Source organism: Jatropha curcas, chromosome 4, assembly GCF_041381405.1.
Source record: "Jatropha curcas cultivar XTBG-Jc1 chromosome 4, XTBG_Jcur_1.0, whole genome shotgun sequence".
Lineage (NCBI taxonomy): Eukaryota > Viridiplantae > Streptophyta > Magnoliopsida > Malpighiales > Euphorbiaceae > Jatropha > Jatropha curcas.
The window spans coordinates 29,576,908-29,599,039 of NC_143154.1; the positions used below are offsets into that span (position 1 = coordinate 29,576,908).

Sequence of the window (22,132 nt, forward strand, 5' to 3'; positions counted from 1 at the left end):
ATAATATTAGAAAACAACAGTCTTAGTTCTAGCAGTAGACATGCGTGAGCGATCACATCTCCATGTGAAGAAAGTAAAAAACAGCTGGCCCGAAACTACGACATCTTCAACCGTCCTAGTGGATAAACAAATATTTATCTTTGGAGCAAAAACAAAATTTGATACGGAACTAGTTTTCTTACAGAACAAATTTTTGGACTCAGAGTATTTGGACTATTTTTCATGTTCGTAAGTGTATACGCACTCACTTTCCAGTGAGAGCATTTTTGAAGGGCACGTTTTTCTCCTCTTATTTATTTTCTCCGACATTCAACTGTTCAGCAATGTCAATTCCTCTCACCTCTCGCTACGTGGCGGTGATCGGAGCAGGAGCCGCCGGCCTCGCGGCCGCACGTGAACTCAGCCGCGAGGGCCACAAAGTCGTCGTCTATGAACGAGATGCCCAAATTGGTGGTACATGGGTCTACAATCCGCGGGTTGAACCAGACCCGTTAAGCCTCGATCCAGGCCGACCCATAATCCAATCGAGCCTCTACAGCTCTCTCCGCACCAACCTGCCTAGAGAAGCGATGGGTTTCGGAGACTACCCGTTTATACCCAAAAATGATAAGATGAGAGATCCAAGAAGGTTTCCGGGTCACAGAGAGGTGTTATTCTACTTGCGAGATTTTGCGAGGGAATTTGAGATTGAGCAGTTGGTGAGGTTTGAGACTGAGGTTGTGTACGTCGGGTTAATGGAGGATAGTAACAAGTGGAAAGTAAGGTCTAAAAGGAAAAAATGTGATAACTTTGGCAATAGTGATGTTAATTTTGAATATGACGAAGAGATTTTTGATGCTGTTGTGGTTTGTAATGGTCATTTCACTGAACCTCGTGTTGCTGAAATAGCAGGTACTTAATCTTGGTAATGAATATCAGGCTTATTTTAGTATTCTTTGTTTATGTTTCCTTGGATCATTTTTTTTTTATGAACAGTTGATGTTTGTTGATGGGTCTCGTTATGTTTTTCCTAATAGTTTTTGCTTTATTTGCAAAGACTATTTACTAATTTCTGTATTTCTTCTACACTCTTTGTTCAATAAGAAAAGATGAATAATAATGAAGGATATTCTTTTCAGGCATCAGTGCTTGGCCGGGGAAGCAAGTGCATAGCCACAATTACCGTGTTCCTGAGCCCTTTCGAGATCAAGTCCGTCTCAGATTTCTACTTCTCCTTTATCTACTTTTAGATACAGAAAGTTATTGCTTCAAAGTTGCTGGAATTATTGGATTCCGCTGTGAAGTTTTTGGGTTTATTATGCGTACGTTTGCTTGGTAAATTTAACAAAGCTACCACCTTTTGCACAATGATGTTGTCCAATTGGAATGTCAGATACAATTGATGCCTAGCAAATTACAAGTTAGCGAGATTGAAATAAATAACAGAACTTTTAGTAAAAGCATGCTTCTTTCCTGATAGAATTGCAAAAATCATAGGTCTCTTGGGCAATTTGGGATTCAGTTTCATGCAATTACAAAAATTTCAGAACTTGTTTCTTTTTCTATTCAATATATGTCCTGTGTGTATTATGCCCGTGTTGACCTTTTCTTTTATGCCTAAAGCATTTTGTATTTCTTGCTTATATGCATTATTTCTAATTCTATGCAAACAGGTGGTAGTTTTGATTGGGAATGCAGCAAGTGCTATGGATATATCCAGGGATATTGCTGTAGTTGCCAAAGAGGTCCATGTTGCCTCAAGATCAGTTGTAGACGAAACACACGAAGAGCAGCCTGGATATGATAACATGTGGCGTCATTCTATGGTAAATCACAGATTAGGAGTGAGGATTTTAACTTGAGAAATTTGTCAGCTGGCTTCAATTTGCACCCCGGTATCAGGAGCATAGCTTGTTCTAAAATTGTACTCTTTTAATAATAATGCAGATACAAAGTGTGCATGAAGATGGTTCTGTGGTCTTCCGAAATGGGAGGGTTGTCCTTGCAGATACCATTCTACATTGCACCGGGTACTTAGATATTTCTTTCGTTTGATGATTAACTTATATATATATATATATATATACACTCATATCCCTGTCTCAGAGAAAGGAATGAAACTGAATTTATAGTTATGATTGTCCTCTTCTATAAGGTACAAGTATCATTTCCCTTTTCTTGAAACCCATGGCATTGTGACTGTGGATGACAATCGTGTTGGACCATTATACAAGCATGTTTTCCCACCAGTTTTGGCTCCATGGCTTTCATTTGTTGGGTTACCATGGAAGGTTCTTTTCTGTTTGATGTCATATTCTTTTCTTGATGCAATTTTCAACTTGGACTGAGAGAACGATATTCTTCTGTGATTGGTGCCAGGTTCTTCCTTTCCGAATGTTCGAGTTTCAAAGCAAGTGGATTGCTGGCGTTTTATCGGGTAGGATTGTGCTTCCATCACAAGAGGAAATGATGAAAGATATTGAAGCATTCTACCTGTCACTTGAAGCTTCAAATATATCAAAAAGATACACTCATGATATGAGCGTGTCTCAGGTAAGCCTTTTTGTATATCAATTTCCTTGTCATTAATGTCTGTCAAGTAGTTCCCTAGTCCCTACACAACTTGCTTGGCTAAAATTTAATTGCTTTTCTTACATTGTTTTTGTAATTTTCATAGTTTGAGTATTACAAGTGGATTGCTGTTCAGTGTGGATTTGAAGAGTTGGAAGAATGGAGAACGGAAATGTTTTTTGCGGCTTTGAAGAACCTCCTCTTGAACCCAGAAAAATATCGTGATGAATGGGAAGATGATAACCTGATCTTGGAAGCTATTCAAGACTTCACCGAATGTAATTTAAGAACATAAACAGAGAGTTCATAAACGTGTAAACGAGTTAATGTTAAGCTCTGTGTCTGTCCCAACAGGGACATCAAACCTATACCCATATCCATCTGTGTACTAAAAACATTAACTTTAATTCTTTAATGACAAAAATAAAAACAAAAATTATGTGGCCTGAATCATTACCGAAAATTTGTATATACTTTTAACAAAACTATTCCATTTGTCTGCATCGAAATCCTTACCCCACCCTGCAACTCAAATGGCCACAAAAATATAAAAATTAATTAAAATAAGAAACTAAAAAGATTATTTTTATTCTTTGAAAAACAATTAATCATTGCAAGAAAGTCCACGATCCTTTATTCTTCTGCTAAAGAAACTGAAACTACTATCAGTAAACTATATGATAGATTAGTTATGACTACAAAAAAGAAGTTGGCGGTAAAATTCTGTAGTTTATACAATTAAATGGAGCTTGGAATTTGGAAACTTGTGCGTTGAATTTTCAGTGGATGAAAAGGGGAAAAAAATTATATCCATTATTAATGAATAGAAACAACAAAAAATAATCACTGCACCAGCCGGGAATCGAACCCGGGTCTGTACCGTGGCAGGGTACTATTCTACCACTAGACCACTGGTGCCCCTTTGCTCTATCCGACAAACCATTAATTCTGTCATGCGTGAGCCATTAAATTTTTTGGAAAAAGACAAATCATCCTAGAAATTGAAAGTGAAATTTTAAAAGAAGGCTGAACAGTGAAATTGAAGGTTGATCTAAATGATTTTGACATCTATGCTTAATGGAAGTAGCCATGTGTAAGCCAGGGCATTGAGTATAATTTAAGTTATTTTTAATTAATGGAGCACTTTGATTTGTTCATCGAGTTGTTCGATTTAAACAATGTTAGGCATGTTAAAGAAAGAGCAGCACCATTTGGCTCTGACTCATGGTGAGGTAGCTAAGTGCTTTAGAATTCTTATCTAGATAAACACTTTAACAAGATATAAATACAAATATTGTTTCTTTGAAGAAATGTTCGTTTGTTGTTCACCCAACTCTCAACAGAAACCACAAATGTAGCTCAAAATCTGAAAAGCATGGTATAGATGTTGAAGTGGCAAATGTATCTTATTTTCAGCTATTCAAACACCGATTTAATTGTTGAATGTAATTAATTATTTTTATTCCAATTTTTTTCTCACAAAAACAATAATGCTGCTGTCTGCAATTCATTTGCAACTATGCAATTCATAGATCACGACAAGTTTGTATAAAAAAGTCGACTTCTCTAGCCTAACAATCTGACATGGCAACTAATAACATTTATTTATTTATTTATCTTTTAGAGAGAGTTTGGTTGTCCAATTTCAGAAGGAAAAAAAAATTGTTATAAAAGAGGATGCTAACATTTTTCGTATTTGAAAACATAATATATAAATTTTTTCTGAATTTTTGGTAAAAATTTTATAACACCTTAAACTATAGACTGATTTATTATATTTTTAAAATTACGAATTTTGACAATAAGACAGTGAAGTTCAACAAAATTGATCTACTAGATTAATCTCACAGTAATGAAAAAGGGAGGTGGGATATTCTGTTGGAAAATATATAGGTTTAACAAGGTTTGTAAAAAACAAGGGGAAAAGTGTCAATAGACAACAATCTTACAGCAAAGAAATAGACTTTGTAGCTAAACAAATTTTGTCAACTTGTATTGTCCAAGGAAAGATTTGAAATGACTTGTAAAAAAACGAAACTGTTGTCATTGTTTGTATCTAAACACATGGAATGCAACTAGCAGAAACAAAAGATGGGGGGGATCTCAGTTCATAATTTTCTACATGCCACCCTACACAAACTTTAATAATCTAACCAATAAGAATTTGCCACGTAATCCATATAGGTGTTCACAATCAATGGATTCTACCAACTATTGTTTGTGTCAAGTGCATGCCGCTTGAACCAAAACCGCTTAGGTTGTATCAACAAAATTAACTATAAGGGATTTCCAGGACTGAGCTTTACAAACAAAGTTGCTGATAAAGAGATTGAAGGCATTGGAGTTCCCTCAAATTGGATTGGCATAATCGCCCCTTTTCTTCTATTTTCTTGGGTCCTCCTTCAAAAGATTAACCAAAAATCAGATCTTTGAATTTGCGTGCGTCTTACTCTCTATTTCTTTGTATTTTATTCCGGTTTCTTCTCATCTAATGGGCTCTGGGTCTATTTACAATCGCTTTCTCGTTTTTGGTTCCTCATATATAAGTTGAAACAAATTTCTTGCATTTTTTTCCTCTCCCTCTGCAACTACAAAACATATTTTATTTTCTTAGGATAGGTTGTTCATAGTATAGATGGCAAATGCATCCGGTTTCTTTAGTCCTTCAGTTCCAAGCCTAAGGAGAAAGGTTAAGCCTTCAATAGAGATGACTGGATCTGGGTTTTTCTCTTGCGGAAGAATATCCAGAAGGGTATTCTGCTCCAGCTCCATTGAAGGTGCAGAGAAGCTTTCCACTTCTCAATCTCAAATACCCAGGTATGAATTTGCAAATGAGTATTTCCTGATTGTATTAGCTTCTCTTGTTGGTTCAAACATTCCAAATTGATTGGATGACGTATAATTCCTATTTGGTCTGCGTTGCTTGTTGAAGAAGTGGAAATTTGTACATAGTTTGGCAATTAGAATCCTGAGCAATCAAAAGGATTACAATTTTTCTTTTTCTTCTAAAATGAGATTAAGTGCCATGCAAGACAATCTAAAGCTAAATAAAGGGGTTGACTTTGTTAGATTGTGATTTGAAGCCATCAGCTGAAAGTTGTTGAATCATTTTTGGATACAGTAGCTTACGCAGTATATCTTAAACTTCATATTGAAGTAGGAGTTTGGTTCAAGCAGGTTGTAGAAAGTTCAGAGCTGAATGAAGTAGGTATTGGATTCACCGGTTATGGATTGGTAATGGTTTTTAGTAATGATTATTAGTTATAAGTGGGTGCTACTGATTTATGGTAATAGATTCCTTTTTAGATGAATCTGATAACAAAAGAATTGAATTTGATTATCTTAGTTTAGTTCTGTTCCAATTTTGTAAATTCACAGGCTCATTAGTAATGGTTGCAAGTTAGTTGGTAGTGGTTCAGCAGTACCTGCTCTTCAGATTTCAAATGATGACCTTGCAAAGGTAGTTGATACTTCTGATGAATGGATATCAGTTCGAACTGGGATTCGCAATCGACGAGTTCTTACAGGTCAGGCTTTTTCATTTTGCAATGCATTTTAAGTTTCATATGTTAGATGGATATGAGCAGTGTAACATCTAGGCTTGTAACCCAGCTTCTCAATAACAATGCTTGAAAGTTGAGCTTGAGCCTAGGTAGAGGGCATTCATCTGGATGATTTTGAGACTTTTAGCCTTGTGAATTTGAACTCATCTTGGTTGAACTGTGATTACATGATGGCCATTGCCAGTTTCATGCTTGATGATATCTCTCAAACAAATATCTTTTTACTATATTTTAGGGTAATGCACCTAGAGGCATCTATTTATTACTGTTTGGTCACAAACTATTAATTTCTATTGTGGTTCGCAGCCTATGATTTGTGTTTTCCTGAACATCATTGGCCTACTTATCTACAATTGATTGTTTACGGAATGGGAAGTGCAATTGCAAATAGTTATTAATTTTGATTGTCACTAATGTTACAGGAAAAGATAGTTTGATTTCCTTAGCCACTGAGGCAGCAAGAAAAGCTCTTCAGATGGCAGAGGTTGAACCTGATGATGTGGACCTGGTGTTGATGTGCACATCTACACCAGAGGATCTTTTTGGTAGTGCTCCTCAGGTATGGGTTTCAAGATAGGCATATCCTTCACATAGTTTAGCGCTACGTGGGTAGTTAACTGGTCAATCTTGAAACTTGAAACTCACTTATTTTGTTGGTGGGCAAGTTTGGAGACTTTTCTTAAGTTGTGCCTGGATTGTTTATCAGTAACTTAAAGCGTCATCCTCAATTGTGCTGAAAGGACTTGCTCAAATTTATTATACTATACAAATCTCTTGGTAGCTGCATCGAGTCTTTACAACTATGTTGCATTCTGTAGTCAGTCATCCCCTTTATCTACGTTGAATTTAGTTTTCTAAGTTGCTTTCTTCTTTGATGGCTTTCAATGAACAACTAACACCTCGCTTGGAAGAAGTGATGGAAAAGAAAGAAAAACGGATAAAACTCTTCCACAAATACATGCTTGGTTGAAAGGAAAGAAATATATATTTTAATATTTACTGTTACAGTGCTACATCCCTGCATATGAAATTACTAGCGTTGCAATAAAAAAGTAATTTATAAAATTCAATATTAGATGCACTTTCTCCCATTTTAATACTCTGTTTCTCCTATATGGCTCTGTACTCCTATCTTTCTACTCTTCATCTTCTCTCTTTTTCCTTCCTGGTAAGCTTTAGTATACAAATAAATAAGCCTTTATCCTGTTTCCAATCTCAATCATCAGACCTTATAATTCGCTGATTAATGGTTTTAAGCTTCTGATTCTTGGGTAAAACACTGTGAAAGTTTGTCAGTAGTACTGAAGTTAATCGATCCTATATTAGCTTTTTGTTGCAAGAATCTAATTTAGTATTTCTTAAAAATTTCAGATCCCAAAGGCACTTGGCTGCAAAACAAATCCTTTGGCTTATGATATTACAGCTGCTTGTAGTGGATTTGTATTGGGCCTAGTTTCAGCTGCTTGTCACATTAGGGGTAAAGAAACTTGTTTACTTTGCTTTCTCAAGCATGATCATGGCCTCCATGTTTTGATAGATCAAATGAAACGTTGTCAATTACAGGAGGTGGGTTTCGAAATGTACTGGTAATCGGTGCTGATGGTCTTTCTCGATATGTTGACTGGACGGATAGAGGAACTTGTATTCTCTTTGGGGATGCTGCTGGTGCTGTGCTTGTACAGGTATGTTTTCTATTTTTCCCTTAGTTTTTTGATTCGTGTACCTGCTGTACTATGATTTAATTTTTCTTGATTACATTGGTTAATTTTTGTTTTTATTTTTTCAATATCATTGGTGCACCTTAAGCGAATGTAGAAGGTTCTATGCAACTGACCTCAACTATTAGGGATTGAGGTGCCTATGCATCTCTTCACTTGAGACAGTATTAAACTTTTATTTCCATTGACAAATTCTGCATCTTTCACTGATACTCATTATAGTGGGCTACAATCATGTCATGCATCACATTTTGTAGATCAAGCATGGTAGTACATATTATACTATTATTATCTTTTTAAATTTGGAGAAAATTGGGACCATTTAGCACCTTATGCTGCTTTCTAGAGCGAGATGATAAAGCATTTCCTGGTTAGTTGCATCTCTGTATCAAAAGCTAGGTGTAAGAGGGAACTGATATCTTATATTATTGTTCTAGCCATTGACTCTAAACAGGTTTAGATGAGGTGAATTATTTGTGGTTCAGATCCCTACCTCTTCATGGTAGGTTGTAAGTTAAATATCTTGTTTCATCTTTAGTTTCATGGTTTTGTCTCGGGTCATTGGTCAAACTCTCTGTAAACTTAATTGTTTCCACCCCCAACTTGACTCCCCTCCCTGTTCTATGTTAATATTTGGTTTGGCTTATGTATTTATAGGTGAACAATCAATAAGTAGCTGCTTAGTTGTTGAGTTTTCTGTAATTCTACAGGCCTGTGACAGTGAGGATGATGGTTTATTTAGTTTTGATTTGCATAGTGATGGTGATGGCCAGAGGTAGGTTTTTCTGACGTACCCATGTAAATAGACTCCAAGTTTTCTACTAGTTAAGATACAGATGACATATCCTTCTTTTCTTGCAGACATTTGAATGCTGGCATTACAGAAAGTGAAGTGGATCATGCATTGGGATCTAATGGTTCAGTTTTAGGCTTCCCTCCCAGGCGTGCCTCATATTCCTGCATTCAGATGAACGGAAAAGAGGTCTTCCGCTTTGCTGTTCGATGTGTCCCACAATCTATAGAGTCTGCTCTTGAGAAGGCCGGTCTCACAGGATCTAGCATTGATTGGTTACTGCTCCATCAGGTATGAATTATATGAAGTCTCTGATTTGTATCATGCAACATGCCAGACAGGGTAATTATGGTGATGCAGGAATAATGGAGGTGAATATTTTTTTTGCAGGCAAACCAGAGGATCCTTGATGCAGTTGCGACACGATTAGAAGTTCCACCAGAAAGGGTCATATCAAACTTAGCAAATTATGGGAACACGAGTGCTGCTTCGATTCCATTGGCATTGGATGAAGCGGTTCGAAGTGGGAAAGTGAAGGCGGGCCACACTATTGCAACTGCAGGTTTTGGAGCTGGTCTAACTTGGGGTTCTGCAATTATTAGATGGGGCTGAAGGTTTTCAATGACTAGTATAAAAGAAGAATGAGAATTACTTTGTAACGTGAAGTCAAACCATTCTTGCCCTCCCTTTCTTTCTATATGTATTACAGATAATCAGAGATTTCGCTAACGCAAAATCTCTCAACAGCTCCCTTTTGTTTGCTTGGTTTCTGTTGTCACATATATTTTTGCAGCTTTAATTAATTATTCTTTTTCCTTTTCTTTTGATCACCATTACAGAAGCTTTACAGACTTCTGTTCACCAGCATTTCATCTTTTATTGATCTTTTTACAATCAGCACTGTTCTTAACATCAAGGCAAATATTAAGATGAACAGAAAGAGAGAATACCAATATTTTTCCTCCAAAATTGAATGCAGATGGTTACTGATACAAACAAAAATGATCTATTGTTCTCTGCATTTTTTGCAGGAGAACGAAAGAAAAAAAAGAGAGAGAGAGAGAGAGAGAGAGAGAAGAATCAATGATAATAATAATTACAACAACCAAAATAAATTAAAATTAATAATCAGTAATAAAACTCTCCTCCATTAAGCCTTGTATTAATCCTCTTCAGAGCACCTTCAACTGCAATATCAAAAGCATCCATTTTTGCTCTAAAACCCAACGAACTCCCATGCTTCTTATATGAAACTCTATGAATCAACCCTAAAACTTTCTCCCTCATCTTCCTCACTTGATCACTTGGAATGCTCGTTAAAACATCCAAAATCCTTAACCCTTTATACACAACCTCTTCTTTAGGTATAAAAACTGAAAATTCCCCATATATCTCCTCCGGCAAGTGCCAACGGTATTGCGATTTTGCCGACACATCTTCAAAGAAAACTGGTATGCACCCTGCAATTATGGCATCAAAAGTTGATCTTCTTGTTGGAGTATCCCCTGGTGGCTGCAAACAGAAATTGGCTTGTAACATTGGCCTCATATACCTTATAGGGTCATGTTCACATATCCCATTAGAGCAATCCACTAAATCACATACCTTAGTACAAAAAAAACCACCCATACTAGTACTAGTACTATTACTAGTATTTTCACACTCATTTCTAATACTTCTCCTAATATTTGGGGTGGCAGAGATACCGCCGCCGCCGGCAAAGAGCATAAACGTTGTTCTTCTTGAACCCTTAACACGTTTAAGCCAAGAATAAAAAAGGGCTAAACTTGGAGGGTGAAATGAGGTTAAATAAGGCACAGCTTGTTCTTGCCAAGGCCAAGTCCTACCTTCAACAACTAAAGCAGTTACATTATAAAACTCAGGCAATTCAAGAAGTGAAGTTCCCCATACAGGTGGGTCAAAATCCAAAGGCTGTGAAAAATCCCAAGCGGGTCTTGCCATAACAAGAAAATGATCCATCCCATTATTTCTTTCCCATATCTTAAAATCATTTTCTTGAAGATAGTCGAATAATTCTAACCCATGCTCCATGCTATTATTTACATCTGGACCGTACAAATACCTTAAAGAATCAATTGCTGCATAATAAGGTAAGTAGATTGCGGTGGCCAAATTGGGATCGGCGGTGAGACATGGGTACTCAAGCATCCGGCGATGGAAAGTGACTTCTAACAAAAGAGGATCGGAGCGGTACCAAGATTGAGAGCGATTGTGCGTTTTGGGGCCTAAGCCATGATTGGCTAAATAGGGGCAGAAATCTTCGATAAGTGTGTACTCGGAGCAGTTTGTAAGAAGATCAAGATTGAAGCGTGATGGTAACCGTCTAATATGGATCCAGCGGTTGGTGCAATCTGTTTCTATAAGTGATTGTGGTTCTGATCGTAAGGAGAAGATCGAATTTACGGAAAAAGAGAAGACGCAGAGAATAAAAAAGAAATTAGATTTACAGGCCATGGATAGACGGAGAGAGAAAGATTATGGGCTAGCAGGAGAGACCGTAGAGATCTAATGATGTCTTCGATTTAACACTGAACTGTTACTACATTTACGCTCATGTCTTCATTTCTGATTTTTACTATGATAAAAATAATAAATAATAAAAAAAAAAAAGAAATCTTTCATTTTTAAGACAGAACTAGCGCGTTTGACCCACAATTGTCGGTGACTGGGGCCCACTTACCAGGGTTTGCATCTTGCAACACCGGAAAGCTCTCACGGTACTCATTCCCACGGAAAGCGGCGGCGTTTCGTAATTTTATTGATTGATTAGTTTTTATTTTCGCCCCATAATTAGTCGATATTTAGAGCTTTCATTTTTTTAGCGAAATTATTTTTGAAGTAGAGAGTGATAATATGAAACAGTTAGGTACCAAGTTCGATCATTCATTTTTCATTACAATGGCTTGGAACTAATTACTTAGGTAAACAAAGCCCATTTCTTATTTTGAAATCTTCTGAAAATGGTTGCACATAAGGCCCAATAATTTACAAATCCAACCCATTTCAACAAGAAGTTATAGCTTTTTTAATTCTATCAGAACCCTTAGGCCTTAGCATAAAATGGCGTGTTGTCTTCTTTAAGCCCATATTTTCACCATTACTACTACCTTCTCCTTCACCATTACTAACTTCGTTAAGATTTTTTTGTGAGTTTGTTTTTTCTTTTTTCTTTTTTCTTTTTTTTTGTTCAATATTTTATATATACTATAAATATATGTGCATATCAGGTGGAGGTTTTGTCTCAATTTGTATTATTTAACTGTAATTGAAATATTCTAATGCAAAAGAAGATTCTCTTTTGCACAAAATTTCCAGAACTAGCTCATCTACCCATGTCTTCTATTTGGACCTTGCATGTGCTTTGCCTTAAAACTTTCTAGGATAAAATCAAACAGCTAAAAAATCACCTGATTATGTTTTTTTGTTGTTTGATTTTATCACCAGAATTGATAAAATCAATGGCATTTTGCACTAATTAATTGCTATGTAGCTTTGTATTGTTCCAAGCTCAGAGAGAGAGATAAGACTCTTGAGAGTTGAGTTAATTCTTTAATCATGAAAATGAAGCTCTCCTTATCCAGAACAAAAAAAATTTGAAAGTACAAATCCAGAATGATAGAATTACATATACATTGTAATTAATTGTACAGACAGATAGATACATCAAATAAATTAAAATTAAAATGTAAGAAGGGAATTTAACACCTTTTTTTATTTTTAGATTCTCAGCCTCTTGTTCATGCAATTTGTACAGTGAAAAGAGGAACCTAAAAGCCAATTGGCACTTGAATACATTAATCATCAGTCCCTACTCTGATTCCTTCATGAATATATTTTCTTTTTTGATTCAATAAATTGATAGTGAAATTAAAAAGGAAAAACAAGAGTCTTTATCCCTTAAGACATTTTGAAAATTCCTTGAGCATAGAAATAAATAAATAAATATATATATATATATATATATATATATATTGTGACTGTGGGGGGGGAGGGGGGCAATGAGAAAAAAATATTGAATTTTATGATATATAGTTGCTTACAATACAAAACCAATTCAATCACTACCAAATTATTGTTGTACCAGTGCATGCCTGTATATAGGAGTGTAAATAAGTCAAGTCGGCTTGTGAGGTGTTCGAATTTGGCTCAAATTGAGCTCGAGTCTGATAATGTTCAGCTTGAAAACTTATCGGACCTTATTAAACTTTTATATACACATATATAAAATATATATTTTAAAATTATTTGAGCATCGAGTCTCGAACCAAAACTAAACTATCGAGCGGATCTTCTCGGCTTGTCTCATTTACATCTCCATCTACATACACGATCCTATTCCCCAGTTTGTATAAGTAAACAATTGCGTCCCTAAGACAAGTTGGAAAGCAGGCAGGCAGTCAGGACAAAATGCCAAAAGCAACAAGAGGGTATATACATGTAGTTAGGCTGCTGCAAAAAAAGTTTTGGATCTAAAATAGAAAATGCAACTTGCTCGCAAATAGGAATTTCAATAATGTGTACACACCTAACTCATGGAACAATGTATTATAATGGCTAGGTGCATGTGTGTCTCAATATATTAATGCTTTAATGCAAACAATAAAATTAAGTAACACTCTAATTATAATATTGTTTAGTTTCTGAAGCTATAATTTCATGTTCTTGAGATATATTTCAGGACCTGTCTTCTAATTCTTAATATATATATATATTATCCTTTAGCCTGATTTTTCACCTTCATAATCTGCAGTACTGATCTCTGTCCCTTAATTAATAAGTTATCCTTCAAGCAAATTGCTTGCCTTCCAATTATATATATATATATATAGTGACTTGCATGCTTATTGATGATCTTCTTCCTGTCACCCTTCTCATGTGTTTCTGTTATTAATAATGTCTGCAATTTTATAACTATTAAATGGAATTCCTTTCACAAACCTGCAATGTATTAATTTAATATTGAAATTTTACTGGTGAATTTTCCATATTGACATTGAAATTATTTTCATTAGGATATTTATTAAATTTGCGATTTGAAAAATATATAAATATTATTAATCTTACGGATTATTTTTTTGTATTTACATTATATTAATCTTGCGAGCATTGAGAGCATTCATATTCTTCATCACCGTCCTCCTGGTTTGCATAATTGGATTCTGGGTCATGTTTTTTACTGTAAATAATTAGTGTTTTCGATTATACATTTATATGATATGCTTGAATGTGGTGGTTATAATTGATTACCTCATGTAATGATAATAATTAGTAGTTGAACACCCTCAATATTGAAACTCATAAGTCAATGTAGACTTAATTAATTACTCCCAATATTAATTTTCTTCCTCTTCCCCAATCCTAAACAATTAATTAATCAAAGCTAAGAACATGTTTAGAGTTTTTAAATCTTTTTTTTTATTTGATAATCATTAACATTTTGTTACTTGATTAAAAAAAAAAACAACTAAACTACACTACCGAACACAAGAGGTTCATCAAACTAATTTGATTAAAATGTGTTTTGTCATGACTTAAAAGAGTCTTCCAATCATTCATTAATACATCTGTTCTTTAATACTTGTCATATTTAAGAAAAATAATTTGTCACATTTGTAGCTTCAACGAGTAATAAAATTTTTTTTAATGTTTACCCTTATATATGACCAATAATTATTTGGTGTTTATATCACGCTCAACTCCAACCACCAGAGGAATTGTCCGCTTTGGATTAAGTCAATTTCATCTCATATTGAATTGGTAAAATCCATCATAGAATTTCCGTTAAGCGAACACGCTTAACTCTGAAGTTCTTCCAACTCTCCAAGTCATTTCCACCAAAAGGCGTCTCTGATATATGATCAAATTCATTTTTATATCACGCATTCCATTACCCATAGAAGTATTAAATTAAGAATAATATAGTCAATATTCAATAATTTATTGTAATTTACATAAATTTAATGAAATATCAGGGTTATGATTAATGTGCATTGGCGGGCTTAAGTCTAAACAAGAGTTAATTAACTGTTTCCACATTTTCATGAATCAAATACAGGACAACTAGAGGTTTGTCTGCGTAGTTTCCATTAGGCAACCCTTTGGGGAATCCCTAGTAATTAATTTGATATGATATATGTATACGACCGTTGTTGTGAAGTTATTACAAAAACTTTATAAAATTTTTAAAAGTGTTGAATAAATATTTCTAAGATATCCGAGAGGTTCTTTTAATTTAATGAAATAAAAAAAATAATAAGATATATATTTTAAATATTCAACACAAATTTATAAATGTACGAAAAATGTGATTATGTGAATGTCTATGCATGGATATGATGAATTTGTTTAAGGGTTTAATTGCTATTCACAGCCTTCATGACTTTTAGTCTACAACAGTAATAATATATATGAGTTATGTTGTAATAATAATAATAATATTGCATCTCATTTGAATTAATTTGAAATTAATATATTTCACGTTTTATATATATAATGATATATTAATCAGATGTGATTTGATTAGTTTTCTCAAATCTTATAAAAAAATAAGGAATGGAGATTGAAAATGAGAAATTTCGTATTTGAATTTTATCCGTCGTTAAAAGTTGAATGTTATTTCCTATGTTTAAAATAATATATATGATACACTTTGCAATTATGCATAATGTAATTATCTCTTACGTATTGGCAACCTATTGGTTCGGCTGGCAGTTCAAAAAAAATGTAATATCATTTCACCTAATTGGTTTGTTTTCGTGAAATATAATTTAGCAATAATCACATAAAGGATTTTCTCAATCGTTACAATTAGTGAATTGTCATATCATTTTAATAAGACCAGCCCAGTTAGGAAACAATACCTTTTGATTTGATTGCTTGCTTTGAACTTTCCAGCCTTTTTACCTCCTACGTTGCACGTGTGTATAGATAAATATTAATATTACTTTAATAAATTTAATTAAAAATCAAATTAAATTTTTATGTGTATATTAATTATCAAAACTATAATTGTTAATACATAAAAGTATAATTATTTTAAAAATTGATCACCGTGAAATGAAAAACACTCAGTAATATTTTGATTTCATTTTTTAATAAAAAGAAGTCTTGGTAAAATATAATTTTGCTAAGTTTTAAAAATTTATAAATCAAATAAACATGGAACGCAAAGATACATTCGAATTATTGTGGATTTCAAAAAAAAAAAAAAGAATTATTTGTGCATAAATTTTTTATACATACTTAATAACAATACAATTATATTTAAAACAATAAGGAAAAAAGTTACATACATTTGCCGAAAATGTTCTCCTGAATATACTATTTTATTCTAAAATATTGGGAATTTTTATGTTTTTATATTTATAGGGATTCAATTTAATTAAGTAGAAAGAATTAACTTACATTAATTAAGAATAAAATATATTAAAAACAAAGCTAAAATTTATTAATCTTAACTTGCAATGTTAGGGAAAAACAAAAAATACGAAACGTTTAATGGAGGATCGAGTCGTGCAATCAGACTCTATTCGTATTAAGTCATTAACTTAACTTGAAGATATGTATTTTTTAAAAAGAAAAATTCAACAATCCATCTTGCGTTTTGGACTACTAAAGAAAAAAAAAAAATACAAACAAAATAATGAGGAAACAACTATATAGAAAGAGAAAAAACAAAATAAAAAAATTGCAGTATAAGAATAGCAAAAACACTGAACCTCTTGAGAGCAAAAACATTCAAGACACGTTAATAAAAACAAATTTGAAAAGACTAAATAAAAAAAAAACATATTTCAAATAAATATAGATCATGAAATTATTAAAAAGAAAAAAAAAACACTACCGAACAAAATATTGATCGAGGGAGGTTGAGTGAAGCAAAATATAAAAAAAAGCTCCGAATAAGGAACGAAGGAGAGGGTGAGAGACTGAGATTGTCAATTAAAAAAGCTTAATTAAAATATATTGTCGGGCACCGCCAAGCCTATGAAACGTTGTAATTAGTAGTACTAATTTGTGAAATTTTCCTTGCATGGAACTACAAGCATAAAACGTTAAATTGCCATCAATCATGTCCCTTGGTGCCATGCCATACACTTCACGACAGTCTTTTGCTCACCAATTCTATGGCTTCAAATGACCGCTTTTTAACGTTTGATTGGAACGGAAATTTCAAAAATAAAATAAACTAGTCCTTTTCTTCTTGTATTACAATTCTAAATGCATTGAATCTGTCAAAAAATTTGAACGTGCACCCCCTGATTTTCAAAACATTTCTTGTTTTACTGTTGAGAATTTCAAGCCCTCTAGATCAAATTATCCTCTAAATTTGGTATGGTTTTATACGTAAAATGCTACTCTAAAAATAGTTTACCAGTTGTAACGGGATTCATACGTGTAGAAATAACTTGGATTTTTAAATAAACGATCGAGCGTTCAATTTTACTTAATAGAGAGATTTTTATTTTATATATTATATAGTATAGAAATAGTCGGTTAAATTCAAGCTTGACGATCATTGTAGCTACTCTTTACACTAAATCCCATTTTACGGAGAAGCCAAAATTGGAAAAATAGAACTGTCGGTGTCTTGAATTCTTCTAAACCTTGACTTAGGCAGGAGGACACCCCAATTATGCAGAAAGATCCAGTCTACAATCCACAGTAGTATAGACATTAGGAAGGGATACCCTTCAAATCAAAGGATACCTCTAAAAGCAAACAAATAGCTCTCACACGCACGTCCTTCATCGTCTACTTTCTTCTCAAAACGACCTTTCCTTCACTCAAAGCCAAAAGAAATAGTACTTAACAAATTGCAAACGAACAAGTCCGAGTCAGCACCGAGTCATGGGTTATTACCTCGTTACTTAACTGCCACGTCATAGGAAAAGTTTCTCGTAAGCTGTGCCAATGTGGGTCCCATTCCCAAGGTAGTATATTGATTGAAGAAGAGAGGCAGAGGAGGAGGAGAAGGGTCCCGTATTTGGGAAACTCTTCAGTTTTTGTTAGTCTTCATCAATGATTGGACCAAAAGCTGGTTATGTGGGGTCCATAATATTCTGTCTTTTACCTTTTAGACAAGTTTTCACCTCGTGTATCCGAGGTGGCTCTGCAACGCCCGTACTTACCCCACTCAGTCAAAATTAATTTTTTGTTTGTTTGAGAACAGTCAAAATGTTTTTTAATTATGATATTTATAATTTGATACAACTTAGCACTAATAAATTCTCTACAGCGTCAAAAAAAAAAAAAAAAAAAAGCTGCATGTCAACCATATATATTTCATTTTATATACGATTAAAAAATTAAAAAAATGTTTTATATTTGGATATTGCATGGAAATAAACATATAATAATGTGGTAAATATCTTATTCTTTTCTTTAGAATCTTTTTTCTATGTTTAATTAGTTGTCAAAATTAAATTTTTAGACATATTTTTGGATATAATTGAGCATCAATAAATGACATTAATTTCTACCAATTATGTATAGTCTGATTGATTTTCCTATTTATACAGAATCGTAAGGTTTTAAGTTCGAGTTCTTTCAATCACAAAAGTTCAATTTGTTAAATTTTTCAAAGGAAAAAAAAAATAAGATTAATATATTTTAGTAATATAAGTAAAAAAAATTGTATAGTCCAATTTATGCCGTGCAAGTAAAAATATCTTCTAAGACTTCTATGATCAGAATATCCATGACAAAGATCGAAAAGAAAACTAAAAATTGATAGTACAAGGTTGCAGGTCAGAAAAGATTGTATAAATGAGTTTATTTAGGGTCTAATTAATCTAATTTAGTTAAATAATGGAATAGAATTTATTTCTCTTCTTTTTATTAATTTACTGCCTCATATAGTGACTTTGAAATTAAATTGAACTTAAATCGTGAAAATGAATATATATATTTGGCACATAAAAAAAAAAAGTCCCATCAAAGGTATATATATATATATATATATATATATATATATATATATACATGTAACATATTGAAGGCAAGGCAATTGCCAGACTTTAAAAAAAGAACGTGTTCTGGTGTAGGTAGCCAGGATTTGTTTGGTATAACCTGACTGTTTGGTCGATATTGGTGGGTTTTTGAAATTAATGCCGACCTTTACCTACTATTTCTATTTCACAGTGTCACTCTTGAAAATGACTTACTTAATTATTTTTCTGAAAAGTAAAAATAAAAAAATATTTTATTTGTTTGGTATACCTTTAAACTAGCCTAAAAGTAAAGGTTTTTCCAATTATATTTTATTAATTAAATTCGTAAAAAAATTATTGCTTAATTAATGAAAGTTACAAATTGCCCATTTTTTGAATAACTTTTTCATAAAAAAAAAATACTAATGCATACAAATTTAACAATAATATTTAAATGGTTTTCTCTGTCAATAATATTCTAACTCAATAATCAATATATAATTCTGAATTAGAAATTCAACACCAAAGACTAAAAATAAATAAATTTTAAAATTGTTTCAATTTCCAAATTCTACGGGGTTTTAGAATCAAATTCTAGTAGGTTTGAATTTGAAAAGTCTCCTTAATTAAAAATCTCTCAGATACATATTAGTAGTCAACCCTATAATTTCGAAAAAAAAAAAAATTTGACAAAGAAAAATAAATCTAGAACTATATGGATATATCTAATTTTTCAAACCATTAATTTCTTTTTGTAATTTGTTTGCTAATTAAGTCTAGTTGTTCAAATTGTTGTGTTTCTTGTGGTTCTTCTAAACAAATGGATGGAAATCTTTAATTAAGATTTAAATTATAATTAATCATCCACGTTTATAGTCAGAGTCTTTAATTAATCATTAGTCAAGATTTTTTACTTGAAAAATTGGAGAAAAGAGAAAAATATATTAGGTGAGATTTGTCTAGTGGGAGAGCTGTCCACATCCACATGCATGAGCTTGTCATATGAGAAGAGAGAAGATACAAAATTAGACATTAATTAAAAAATAAAAGGGCAAAAAAAGAGATGGTCATTACATAAATTAATAAGTTCATTAATTGGTGCATTATGTTGATTTTTACGTGCATTTCATGTGAATTTCACGTGAATTTCATTTTAATTGATAATTATATCAATCTTAATGATTATAGGTTTTGATAAGATATAATTATATTGTCATAAGAGGTGACACAAACAAAAAATGATGGATGGTTTTAGAGCTTAATTTAAAACATGGAAATTACTATTTTAAATGCACAGATGACTTTTTGTTGTTAAAAATGTAATGTAATGTCTTATATGTTAAAGGTTTTCACTTTTCCTCCATTGTTTCCTTTTCAAATTGAAGTGATGTAAAACATATGAGCCCGAGTAGAAAATAAATAAAATATTATTTCATTTAATATACTTATGGACTATTCTCTCTCTACACAAATATAAATTGACCTATACACGTGAATATAACAAGTATAAATTTAGGATGGAGAAAATATTTATTTATTTCTAAATGAGCCATGTATTAGGTAAGTCATTGTCTTTATTTTCATATTTATGCCCTAATAGTGTTAATTCATTGTAAAGAAGAGTCCAGACATTAAACATTTAATATTTTTTTCTTAGGTGACATTATTGCTAAGATCACCCATTATTTGAAAACACACTACCATGTGCCATGAAATATTGGCTCTTTTTAGCATAGTTAAACAAAGAGAGACAAATATTTGAGATGGAGGCTTTCCTTTTTACCAACCTCTATATATATATTTTTAATTATTTTGGTTTCAAATTTTGTGGTTATGAGTCATGACTATATATACATATGGACTAATTAGTAATAACTATTTTTTTTTTTATACTCTCTCCGTTTCAAAACTGGTGTCATTTTTTTAGCTCTGCACATGAATTATTAAATAATGCAATTAATTAAGAGAGTAATTGAATGATAATTATATTAAATAGTGTTAAAATTATAAAACTAACACTTATTTAAAAAAAAAAAAAGATAAATGAACGACATTTATTTTGAAATAGAGGAAATAGTTATTTGTAAGATTGATAAATCACAACTAATATTTACTTGCTCCTTTAAAAAAAAAAAAAAAAAAAAAACTGCTACTTTTGTCTCCTATGTTGCCTCCTTCAAACTGAAACGTTTATTAATTTAAGACCGGGGATAACAAAAAGAAAGACTAATATTATGGTTATATCGCATAAAATTGCGGAAGATTGTTAAATTTGACAATTTTTGACTTTTCACAAAAATTAAAAATTAATTAATTATCTTAGTTTTAAAAAAAATAAAAATAATTAACGAATTTAATTCTTAATTAATGTTCATTTAGTTGAAATAAAATAAAAAAATAAATATAAATAGCTGTAAAATTGAAATAAAATAATCAGTATCATTTTAATTTTTTAAATAAAATAAAAAAAGGTAAAGATCTGACAAATTCAAAGGTGGGGAGGGAGTAGAAGACTCTTTCCGCGATCACGAAAAAAAAAAAAGTCAATCGAATTGTTTATGGGCCCTAAATATCTTATTTTCCCATTTTACCCTTCTCTCTAATTTTCATTGGAATATCACACAATTAACAGTTGACAGTTAACTGTGTCACGTGATGCCACGAGATTTGTGCGACGTGAGCCGTTAAAAAGCAATACTGCTTCTAGCCTCTAGGAGGGAGTTGAATTTGTTTACGAGGAGTAATTAATTACTTAATTAATTCTATACTGTCGCGGTGACTTTATATACATAAAGAGACTATAGAATTGTCTTATTTTTTAATTAAATATTAAATTCACGAAACGCATATAAAAGTGACATCTAACTATTTATTAATACTAATCTTTTTAATATTGATTTGATCAAACTAAATTAAACTCATATCGCACATTCTCACAAAATTGATTTCAAGGATTCTAAATTCTTATATAATTCATTTATATCTTTTAACTTCTACTAATGTCTATAAATCAATAATTTGATTGGTAGAAAATGGGCAGAAAATTATTTTGGTGGTAAAAGATAAAATTACAAGCAGCCCCAAAATCTTAAGAGAGAAGAAATGACCATATACCAAAAAGGGCAAAAAATTAAAAAAGGTAGCACCGTATTTTTGTCATTGGTATATATTTTCTTATCCTATTTTTCTCATGTCGCTGAAAACAAATATTAAATAAACACAAAGAGCATAGCAAAATAAAAAGAAATAAATAGAGAAAAGGAAACAAACGAAAGGAGATATATTATTATTATTATATTTTTTTTGCTTTTTAATCAAAATGCCAACGGTGCGTGAAAGCGACACAAGCGCAAAATCTGCCTGCGCTGGGTGGGGCCCAAACTGACATGTGGCCACATCACGCCTTTCCCATCACAGATGGCACCATTTTAATACTTGTATAGGTACCATTTACACGTGTTAGCTTCTTTGTATTTATTCACCTGGGACCGGACCAATAATCTATTCATTTAATTGCTTTTTCGTCCTTTTTACTATTTTAATGAACTTTTTTTT

General features: G+C 32.4%; 3 protein-coding genes and 1 non-coding gene across 4 annotated transcripts; 2 read left to right on the plus strand and 2 right to left on the minus strand.

Moving 5' to 3' along the window:
* The first annotated feature begins 52 nt into the window (after nucleotides 1-52).
* On the plus strand, nucleotides 53-3,013 carry LOC105645992 (flavin-containing monooxygenase FMO GS-OX-like 4). The gene is made up of 7 exons (XM_012231752.4): nucleotides 53-891; nucleotides 1,119-1,189; nucleotides 1,653-1,805; nucleotides 1,927-2,009; nucleotides 2,135-2,270; nucleotides 2,359-2,532; nucleotides 2,657-3,013. The coding sequence occupies exons 1-7, from the start codon at nucleotides 324-326 to the stop codon at nucleotides 2,843-2,845; spliced, it is 1,374 nt and encodes a 457-aa protein (XP_012087142.1). The 5' UTR covers nucleotides 53-323; the 3' UTR covers nucleotides 2,846-3,013.
* Nucleotides 3,014-3,397: 384 nt separating this feature from the next.
* On the minus strand, nucleotides 3,398-3,468 carry TRNAG-GCC (transfer RNA glycine (anticodon GCC)). Its single transcript has one exon. It is a non-coding gene; the product is annotated as a tRNA-Gly (tRNA).
* A 1,697-nt stretch (nucleotides 3,469-5,165) lies between these two features.
* LOC105645991 (3-ketoacyl-acyl carrier protein synthase III) lies at nucleotides 5,166-9,444 on the plus strand. Its single transcript, NM_001306027.1, is given in 8 exon segments — nucleotides 5,166-5,367; nucleotides 5,929-6,077; nucleotides 6,536-6,672; nucleotides 7,485-7,590; nucleotides 7,677-7,795; nucleotides 8,542-8,606; nucleotides 8,693-8,915; nucleotides 9,015-9,444. Coding segments are annotated over 8 exon segments (1,203 nt in total). The 5' UTR covers nucleotides 5,166-5,185; the 3' UTR covers nucleotides 9,237-9,444.
* Nucleotides 9,445-9,554: 110 nt separating this feature from the next.
* On the minus strand, nucleotides 9,555-11,211 carry LOC105645990 (Exostosin family protein). Its single transcript, XM_012231750.4, has one exon. The coding sequence runs from the start codon at nucleotides 11,097-11,099 to the stop codon at nucleotides 9,753-9,755; it is 1,347 nt and encodes a 448-aa protein (XP_012087140.1). The 5' UTR covers nucleotides 11,100-11,211; the 3' UTR covers nucleotides 9,555-9,752.
* Nucleotides 11,212-22,132: the final 10,921 nt, after the last annotated feature.